This window comes from Trichoplax adhaerens, genomic scaffold (assembly GCF_000150275.1).
Source record: "Trichoplax adhaerens TRIADscaffold_5 genomic scaffold, whole genome shotgun sequence".
NCBI classification, from domain to species: domain Eukaryota; kingdom Metazoa; phylum Placozoa; class Uniplacotomia; order Trichoplacea; family Trichoplacidae; genus Trichoplax; species Trichoplax adhaerens.
The window spans coordinates 8,166,948-8,177,466 of record NW_002060947.1 but is presented as its reverse complement, the minus strand read 5'-3'; the positions used below and the strand labels follow the sequence as shown (position 1 = coordinate 8,177,466).

At 37.2% G+C, this 10,519-nt stretch overlaps 3 protein-coding genes across 3 annotated transcripts; 2 read left to right on the top strand and 1 right to left on the bottom strand.

Annotated features, from left to right (window-relative positions):
* Positions 1-856: 856 nt before the first annotated feature.
* TRIADDRAFT_37778 (uncharacterized protein) lies at positions 857-5,379 on the top strand (the record flags this gene model as incomplete). The annotated part of the gene is made up of 23 exons (XM_002113089.1): positions 857-916; positions 1,208-1,311; positions 1,397-1,427; positions 1,563-1,693; positions 1,807-1,931; positions 2,064-2,160; positions 2,269-2,319; positions 2,398-2,474; positions 2,571-2,674; positions 2,773-2,852; positions 2,941-3,016; positions 3,086-3,247; positions 3,327-3,486; positions 3,552-3,682; positions 3,790-3,870; positions 3,955-4,048; positions 4,118-4,233; positions 4,318-4,470; positions 4,539-4,646; positions 4,740-4,829; positions 4,896-4,979; positions 5,068-5,196; positions 5,293-5,379. The coding sequence occupies exons 1-23, from the start codon at positions 872-874 to the stop codon at positions 5,377-5,379; spliced, it is 2,316 nt and encodes a 771-aa protein (XP_002113125.1). The 5' UTR covers positions 857-871.
* Positions 5,380-5,694: 315 nt separating this feature from the next.
* TRIADDRAFT_25933 (uncharacterized protein) lies at positions 5,695-6,893 on the bottom strand (the record flags this gene model as incomplete). The annotated part of the gene is made up of 3 exons (XM_002112654.1): positions 5,695-5,997; positions 6,207-6,338; positions 6,585-6,893. 3 exons carry the CDS (start codon positions 6,891-6,893, stop codon positions 5,695-5,697), a joined length of 744 nt encoding a protein of 247 aa, XP_002112690.1.
* A 791-nt stretch (positions 6,894-7,684) lies between these two features.
* Positions 7,685-8,916, top strand: TRIADDRAFT_56974 (uncharacterized protein; the record flags this gene model as incomplete). The annotated part of the gene is made up of 3 exons (XM_002113088.1): positions 7,685-7,766; positions 7,859-8,192; positions 8,643-8,916. 3 exons carry the CDS (start codon positions 7,685-7,687, stop codon positions 8,914-8,916), a joined length of 690 nt encoding a protein of 229 aa, XP_002113124.1.
* Positions 8,917-10,519: the final 1,603 nt, after the last annotated feature.

Sequence of the window (10,519 nt, the reverse complement as noted above, 5' to 3'; positions counted from 1 at the left end):
TACATATCGCTTGTCCCGCGGTCGTTTGTCATGGTATTTGTGATTGAAGTGTACAGTACTGTACTGTACAGTACTGTAGACTACTGTACTGTACTGTAGACACTACTGTACTGTAGACAGTACAGTAGACTTCAATCACAAACACCATGACAAACGACCGCGGTTCAAGCGATATGGTTGAAGCCAGTAGAGACTGTCAATTACAGCTAGCGACACTACACTGTACAGTACAGTACAGTACAGTATGACACTCACCCAGTACAGTACAGTCTGTCTTGAGGAATCTACCATACTGTACAGTACACTTCAATCACAAATACCATGACAAACGACCGCGGTTCAAGCGATATGGTTGAAGCCGGTACTGAGTACAGTCAAACTGTACAGTGTACAGTGCAGTCATTGTGTAGTACAGTACACTGTACACTGTACAGTATGATACTCACCCAGTACTGTACTGGGTCAGTATCGCTAGCTGTAATTGACAGTACTGTACCGCGGTCGTTCGTCATGGTGTTGTACTACATAGACCTGAGGTTCGGCGCGGTTCAGTATGGCAGATTCCTACCTACAGTGTACAGTACGTCCTTTACAGTGTACAGTACAAGTTCTTGAGCCTTGAATGACAGGCATCTGCGTTGTGCCAACGGAAATCGGTGGCGTTCTATACTGTCTACTATCAGGGCCACCATAACATAGCTCAAAAGTGAGCTTGAAAGCTGTCGCATCAGCGATAGCTCATCACTGGATGGCAATGCAAAACTAGCGTTTCTTTCCCAGCTAGTGATCAGTGTTGTAGAGCCAATCTGAGGATAAATTACCTCTCATTTTTTCCAATCCATTTATCCCTACTACCTATAAAAGTATCAAAATGCCGCGTATTATGATCAAAGGAGGTGTATGGAGAAACACCGAGGTAAGATTCTTCAATGCATTGCATAGAGTGTACAAAGTAGAAATAGGAATGTACAATACACTTGCAGCTTCCAGCAAGCGGAAAGAAATGGCATTCATTTCCGCCAAATCAATCCTATTTTCAACAGTGCTTTCCACGTACAACACGTTGATTGACTCATTACTTTATCAAAAATGACTACTATACAACGATAGACTGGTATTGATGTTAACAGCTGTAGTAGAGATTGCTTTTTGTGCCATCCAAGACATGGATTAACTGCACATGTTAATGGACTTGATTGACTGTTAGGATGAAATCTTGAAAGCAGCCGTCATGAAATACGGCAAAAATCAATGGTCCCGAATTGCTTCGTTATTACATCGAAAGTCAGCCAAGCAATGCAAAGCAAGATGGTAAGTTGACACTGCCATCAATCACATCTTCATAAGGCAGAAAAAAAGCGAGTCTTAATACAAGATTGAAATTTTATATCCATAGGTTCGAATGGCTAGATCCAAGCATCAAGAAGGTATAGTAAATCCATTGCACACTATCCATTCAGTCCATCATTGGAGAAGAATTACAACTGCTAAAGCCATATTTTGACTTCACTACATGTTATCATTTCATTCATCACTGAAATTTCCCTTTTTTAATTTAAAAGACGGAATGGACTAAAGAAGAGGAGGAGAAATTATTACACTTAGCTAAACTAATGCCGACCCAGTGGAGAACGATTGCACCCATTGTTGGTAGATCAGCTGCCCAATGTTTAGAGCATTATGAAATGTTACTGTAAGGGTGATTTTTTATTCTAGGAAAGAAAATCATCTCTATCCTTAAATTACTACAGATACTATAGGTTCTGTATCACCTTCAATGACATCAACTGATTGACATGCACTTAGGGATAAAGCACAAATGAAGGAAGACACAGAGGACAATGATCCAAGAAAGCTAAGACCTGGTGAAATTGACCCCAATCCGGAGAATAAACCAGCTCGACCCGATCCTATTGATATGGATGAAGATGGTACAACTACCAAATTGACATCAATTGATAATGATAGAGATATTACAGATCTCTACTTGATTTCAATTAGCTAACAAAATGACATTTCTATTTGATGCCTTCATGATTGATTGCCCTTATTCTACAACGTAGAAATTGAAATGTTAGCTGAAGCTCGTGCGCGTCTTGCCAATACACAAGGCAAAAAGGCCAAGAGAAAAGCCAGAGAAAAACAATTGGAAGAAGCTAGGTACGTCTTAATCTTTCATTACCATAACTAACCTTCATGCTTACATAGTCTTGATTGTACTTGAAAATTGCACAAAGATAACTCCAATTATTTTATTTGCAACTGTAGGCGTTTAGCAGCACTACAAAAGCGGCGCGAATTAAGAGCAGCCGGAATTGAGTATGTCATACTGATACCATCATGACCGCTTAGCTAATAATGATTGAGTTGATTAAAGTAGATATCATTACGTTTTAGTGTCCGTGAAAAACGTCGAAAGAAACGTCAAGTGGACTATAATGCTGAGATTCCTTTCGAGAAGAAGCCTGCTGCAGGTATTATAGAATATTCCTACCGTACTTTAGCTTCTTTCCATTGATACAACATCCTTGTCAACAACACTGATATCGGCTTTCCCCTTGTAATGATAGGATTTTACGACACGTCTAGTGAATCCTACAAAGCGTTTCAACCAGACTTTTCCAAGCTACGACGGCAAAAACTTGACGGACCGACGAGAGATGAAGTCGAAGAAGTAACATTTGCATGTTGTTGTCAATAAACGAGATAAGACATCCTATGGTACGGTTTTTAATTAGGTTTCAATAAATATTTTATCTTCGTTCAACTCAGAGGGAAAGAAAACGTGATAAGGATCGTCAGAAGAAACGTAAAGAAAAAGACATGCCAGGAGCTATCATGCAGATGAATCGGTACGTTGTCTAGTAGCACCGCACAAGTGACTTAGAGTGGTTGAATAGTGTAGAATGATCCCACTTCAATTTGATTTATTAGATTGAGAGATACTGATCCCATGATAAAGAGAAGTAAATTAGTACTTCCCGCTCCGCAGGTGTCGGATGCTGAATTAGAAGAGGTAAGACATTAAATGAAATTAAATGAAAGTGAGACATAGTAGGATAAATTTTCCGACATCGAATTATAGATTGTTAAAATGGGTTATACAAGTGAAAATGTAAAAGCATCGGCAGAAGAAGGAGGCAATATTGCTTCGCAGAAGTTGTTGGCTGATTATTCTGTTACTCCAGGAGCTGGTGGTGCTTTGCGCACTCCGCGGACACCTGCCAACAAAGACGCAATACTACAGGTATGAACTATTTAGGCTGTATACTTGTAGCTGATCATGGATTGATGAATTCTGTCTTAACAACCTGATTTTATCACAGGAAGCTCAAAATTTAATTGCTCTCAGTAATGTGGATACACCGTTAAAAGGTGGTTTAAATACACCTTTACGCGAGAGTGGTTTCGAAGGGGCTACTCCTAAGCGTAACGTTCCTGCAACACCAAATACACTGCTCGCTACGCCATCTCGTACCGCATCTGGTAATGATTACATTTACTGTATAAGTATATCAACATCGATATGTGCTGATTTTCATTTGGCATAGGTACTACACCTCGTGCTGGTGAGTCCGGCATCACACCTGGTAGAACTCCAGTAAGAGATAAGTTAAATATTAACCCGGAAGATAATTTAGATCTAGCTGATGATGGATCCGAAAGCTCTAAAATTCATCAGGTCTGTTGAGATATTTTCAAATTTCAAACAGTAAATGTTGCTTTCATATTTTAAAGAAACTGGACATGTATATGTAATTAAAGAGAATTAAATTCATCAATACACAGGGAGAAATTAGAGCACAACTTCTGCAAAGTTTATCAAAACTCCCAGCTCCTAGGAATGACTTTGAAATCGTTGCTCCAGAGGTTCTTACTATATTGATATGTAAAGAATATGTAATACTATGGACGTATACATTGGTATATCAAACTGGCACTTCTATTCTCTAGGATACAATAGAAGAAGAAAAAGTTGAACATGAAACGATGATAACTGATGCGGCTGAAATTGATGAACGAATACAACGTGAACAAGCGGCTGAAGGTATGACTTTGTTGACTTGCTCAAAATTGAAAGCAATTTATTGATGATACCCTCTGTATCGCATTGTAGAAGCGAAATTACTTCGCCGACGATCGCAAGCTGTACAAAGAGGTTTACCTAGGCCATCTGAAGTTAATGCCAGTGTTGTACGTCAATCTCAAGACATAACGAATGAATTGATAATGGTAAAGTTTTATCCATATTGCAATGATGTTCTGTAGTTCTACGACAGGTGGAATTTGTACTAAAATTAGGCATCAAATTTGCAGGCTGAAGAGCAAATTAAAAAGGAAATGTTAAGCATGTTGTATCATGATGCTGTCAATCATACAGCTACTAACCAAATTAGCGGAATACGTAGTCATAACGCTGCAAAAGAAAAGTACCATTATGAGGATATAGCAGAAGAAGAAATAACAACTGTAAGGAATAATGTATTTCGTATTTGTTGGCCAATCCGTTTTAATTAACTCTTCCCTTATTACAACAGGCAAGACAGATCATTGCCGATGAAGTAGAAAATATAAAAAGTAGCGCAGGTTATAGTAATCTTTCATTCGATGCTTACTGTACGGTATGGGATGAATGTTACAAAGAGGTATGCCATAGTGCACACTTTTGAGCGACGTTGCCAACTACCAGGAATCAATAGGGATCTGACAATTTTTCAAATTGTTTCTTACTTTTGCAGGTACTGTATATACCTTCACAAGCTCGTGTAACAAGAGTATCAATGTCAAATAGAAAAGATCGGTTAGACTTTTGCGAAAAACGCCTGGAGGTATGCTTTTTGTATTCAATTGATAGCTTTCTGTGACCCCGTTAATAAAAGAAATATTTTTTAAAGAGTAATCGTCAGCAAATGACCAAAGAGGCGAAGAAAGCGAATAAGTTAGAAAAGAAGTTGAAAGTGCTTCTTGGTGGCTACCAGGTATACGTTGTAAATAGCTATAAAGTAATATGTGACGACTAGTTGGTCTTTATATGTCAATTTACCAAAATATGTCCATGTTGAACAGGCACGTGCAGTAGCTGCACAGAAACAGCTTGCTGAGCTAAATGAACAATTAGAACAAACTAATTTAGAATGTAAAACCTTCGAACAATTGAGATTGCAAGAGTTGAATGCTATAGAAAGACGAAAAGAGGTACTGGACAGTATATTGTTATGCTTGTTTCAACGGCTTAGTTTATCAATTGAATTTTAGCCATGTTATTATACTGTTAATCTTTCATTTATTTAGGCAATGAAAGAAAGCTTATCACGCCAGGTAGAAAGAGAAAAAGAATTGCAGAACAAATATTCCTCTTTGCTATCACAATTAAATTAAATTATGTACATTAGGTGAATCACTTTTATCAGCAGTATGACTTCGTAATATACTGATATTTCGGATATAATCTTTCAGCATCATTATCATGCATTACTTATAGAAATCTTAAACGTACGGAATATCATTAATGTTAAAAATTTTTCCTCTAAATGTGAGCATTCACGTTGTCTTAAATTGCTGTTTTGTCAAAATACTTCTTATGCAGTGGTGTATAATCAGCTTATGTTTACAAGACTGCGTCAACATTTTTTGTAAAAAATATTGTGCATAACGTAAGTCCAATTCGTGACCTATTTGATTAGATATAATCATTTAGTTATTTTCCAATTGCAATAAAGGATCGTGATCAGGCAAAAACGGATCATAAGTCGTCACTTCAATAGCAGGACAATCTTGTAGTGGTATTTTCAAGCTATATGAATGCAGCATCATTCGATAAGGCTTGCTATCAACTTCATTACTATAAGTATAATCACCAACGATACAATGGCCCAACGTTAAGCAGTGAACTCTGAGTTGATGTCGTCTGCCGGTAACTGGACTTAGGCTAATTTTAGTAATATCTTCACCATCATACTTGCCATAGCCCAGAATACGGATGAGAGTTTCAGCAGCCTATTGATGAAATGACAAGAAAATACTGCATATGAAATACACGCCCAAACGGTGATGTCTAGTCCCAGATTCTACAATTTAATCAATTTTGCTACCTCTAGCTTAAAATACATTACTTAACATTGTTTATCATCAACTACAGTGGCAACTGAAAGGGGCTACTAAATAACATTACAAGATTAATGAAAGGTACTATTGTAATATATTACCTTTGGCGATTGACAGAGATGTGGATTATGATCAGGTATGCACATGCGAAATCCACGAGGATCACGTCGATCCAACCCTATCGCTTTTCTAACCAGAATATCACCATTATCACGGCTTAGGATACCTCTGACCTGCAAAAGACAACAAACCAGTGTTATACTGCAATTGAGTTAACCAAAACCGATCTCTTAGAATTAAGATACAGCTAATAACAACGATATTTCTGGTAGTAATAGCATTCAATAACCTTCTCGTTGCAATAATAATGGTCGATAGCAGACAATCAGTATTATAGGTGGTAACATAAAATGAAATGATCATCGCTACATTGTTCAGCAATACCATTGCAAGATTATTAATCCCTTGCATATTCTCACCAAAGCTAAATATTTCTTTGACACATGATTTGCTTCAAAGAGTTTCCTGGCCATATTTGCAGCCCGTTTATCAAAAGCAATGCAGAGTAATCCGCTTGTAGCATAATCTAAGCGATTGACGAACCTGAAACCAAAACAGATACTTTTGTCGACTAAAGTAGGCAGGAGTTCAGCAAGTTGTGTTGCAACAGTTGGCTTGACGTCTTCTTCGTTGCTATTGATATGCATATCGAATGGTTTGTTGATAATCACATAAGAATTCGTTTGATGAACTATTTGCACTTTCTTTTCCTTAACGGCAGTGGCCATACTGGCGTTTTACTGGTTTAGAGCAGTTGCAGGTTGTACTAGCATCAAGGCTGAGCTACTTACCAATAATTACCATGAATAGTACGAGTATACGCGTACCTTTAGTATATCTAGGACCAATCACACGGAGATCTACAATTGTGATTTATTTAGTCAGCGTAATATTCCTGACGTAGGTTTCACAAATGGCAGAATATGTATACCGCTTCGAAGTCTATTTCATAACTAAAAGAATTTGGAATCTACATCAGCCCTGGCTGCTCTGCTGATGAATGCAATCCTTCATGGATAAGCGAAGTTGCTGTCATAAGTCCCTACTACGCTCTCTGTAGCTAATCGATGCTTGGCTAAAAAGGTCAACTACCACATTAATCAGACGGAGACTGGATAACTGCAAGGGCCAGCGGTTTTGCTTCCAAATCGCTCTACATTGGAAAGGATTCGATACAAAATAGCTGCAAGCCCATGAGCAAAGCGCTAGAAATTAAAGCAAAACCTGTAGCCTGCTGCAGCCTGCATCGAGCTTTAGGGTGGTGCTGGACGCCAGTTTTCATGGGTTTTGCTTGGCATACTGTGATAACAGTCGTGAAGTCCTGTTTCAGTCCCTTCATACCGTATTGGCTAGGGACAGTATAGTGTTCAATACGGGCCATGCAAACCCATAGAGATAAAGGAAAAGAAAGTTTTTACTTTTACCTGTATCAACGCTACTAAGGGATAGCCAATCGTATCCGACCATGTGCGCACGCTCTTTGGACCTCAACGCCATCATCAGTAGTCTTGGAAGCATGATGGCTGGCTGGATGAGATTGAAGAACTTTCTGCATGCCTTTCCTATCAGGCAAAATTCCATGCAAGATTTGATTTTTCAGGGTTGGTTCATTGAAATTAGGAGAAAAAGCAAATTAAGCTTTGATTGATGATGGAAAATAGACTAATGAGTAATGTATTCCTTTTTAATGCAGGTCTACGAGCTGTAACATCAGCCCCTGCTACCGATGTAGTGGCTCCAGAAGCTGCTGATTCGAGTGGTACGGATAGGCCGAGAAGAAGACGCAAATCCAAACGGAAATTACCTCGACGACCCACTGTTGTAAGAAGAGATGTCAAAAAAATGCAACCATTACCTAGGGAAGAATATTATAAATCACCAAAGCAAATGAAAACCAACCTGATAGAATTTTTAGAGCGCCGTGATATGCATGAAAGATCCAAGGTTATTGATATCCCTTTTTTTACAACTGGAAGCATCATGGCGGTCGTCAAATCAGATCCTTACATAAAACGTGGCTCTACAAGGTAAATTCGATAGAAGGAAGCTATTCTAGTCACTAGAAGAGATCAAGTCGATCCACTACAAGTATGAGATAGAGCAGTAGATACTGTACAGATGGACGTATTTTTATATAGCCTATGGAAGAAGGCAAACTGTTACGATGATCGCTAGCACGTTCGTTTAGCAGATGCCTATTTCGTATTTTCTGCATCAACCGAAACATGCTTACCTTCTCCTTATTGACTAGACCCAATGGAAAACTAGTCAAATGGATACCTCATCTTTTTCAATCAATATTTAATGTTATAGTATGATTGCTCTACCGCTAAAATCTTCAATCTTAAATGATGCTTTTCGCCTGAACTTAATGTTGTTGATATTGAGTCGATATCGTTATTTTAGTTCAACTTTAAATTGATTCACTTCCAGTTATGGATACCGGCCATAACCTTGCTATTTTATATAATTGGCAGATTTGTAGGCATTTGTATCGCCAAAAAGAATAACAAGTTAGGCAGTACGTTCCTCCTAAGAAATATTATTGATGGTCATGGCATCGAAATGATGTACGAAACGTATTCGCCGCTCGTACAAAAGATTGAAGTACTGAAATTAGAGCGTCGACGACAATCCAAATTATACTATCTACGTGATAAAATGCCATCAGAATATGCAGTCAAGCAAAGCTTTAAACCTGTTAAGTATAACGATAACAAGACAGTGCCTGTATACAAAAGAAAATATTAATGCCTTTTTCTACTTTATGCCAATATCAGATGGACAAATAATAATTGTTAGCAGTTGTATTTGCATGCAATGCTAGTAGGTGGTTGTATATGTATAGGTGGTTATATCCATGAAAATTAGATAATGTATTTAGGTTTTAAATGCAATACCAAGATTGGAAATAACGATGGAATCAGCCTTATTATATTGTCCACAAAACTAAGAATGAAATGATGACGGTTTATACCCAAGAAATGCATTTGCGAGTCATTAATTCCGTTATTTAATATATATTTTATGACATTGCCTTGTACTATACAGTGATAGCTTGCAAAAGCGATTTATACAATATGGTATCGTAGCATGAAAACATCGATCTACTCCAAAGCTTCTGCTCTAAATTTTTAGGAACTGATGTATCTAGTCTTGCATAACGAAATAGATAAATTTAAGGTATCAAAATTTATCATATTTTCGTTAATAAAGTATAGGTAAATCGAAGTTTTATCGTAATTTCATTGGTCCTGGTCATTGCACACTTCTAATTTGGAGCTACAGTTTATTCCGACGTTTTATATAGTTGTAGGTGTGTGGCTGTTTGGGAGATATTTGGTAAATCTTTGTATAAAATATTATCATCGGCAAATGGAGTAACTGGATTAATGCAATTATTTAAATTTCAGCAGTCTAAAGATTTATGCCATGCTTGATAACGTAGGCCTTTAATCTTTACCTGTAATCTATGTCTTATTCTGTATATCGGCATAAAAATATTACCAAATTAAACCTTGAGCGTATAAGTAGATATAATGAGATAGTTATGATAAAATAGTCCTTATAATAAGTGCTGCATACGAGGTTAAACAAAGGTCCATAATGTAAAAGGTTCTCAATACAATTTAAATCTAATTTTTGTCCCTGCAGTTGAGTATAATAGGATCACATAAAGTAAGGCCTGAATTATTCGACTTTGTAGTCGATATTTTGGACTACTTGAAATCCCTAAACTGCCTTGCAACAAATGCTTATCTTTTAGAGGGAAATTGCGGACATTTCTTCATTTCACTGATTGCATATATACCGCTAATTTAATTACCATTACGAACTCAGATATGATAAAATTTATTTATGTGGCACTGCTACACAGCATGTACTGTGCTGCAGCACGCCCAAGTTGCCCTGTAAAAGTATAGTGAAGTATTCGATGCAATTTTAATGAGTTCATTGCCTAAGAGGTAAGAGATTTACAACGAACAGTACAGATGATGCATACCTGATTATATATTGCATTGCCTATAGTAAATATGTTATAATATCAAGCTGAGTTTATGTTAAAATGAAACAGAAATATCTACGGGATAAAAATAACACCAGATGTTGTCAAATAAATGGTGTTTGCTAAATTATTATATAAGGTATGTATATGTCACGGTCCATGTAAGGATTCGCGCATTCTATAGAATGCCCGGGATACAAAGTGTAGAAGCAGATTATTACTAGAAATGAAATACTGAAACCTCCATTAGCATAAAATTAACACTTGAGTGGAAAAATTAGCTATTCTATCGCTTGTTTGACCTACTAATTATTTCAAATATTATAATATCTAAAATATTTTGCCTGC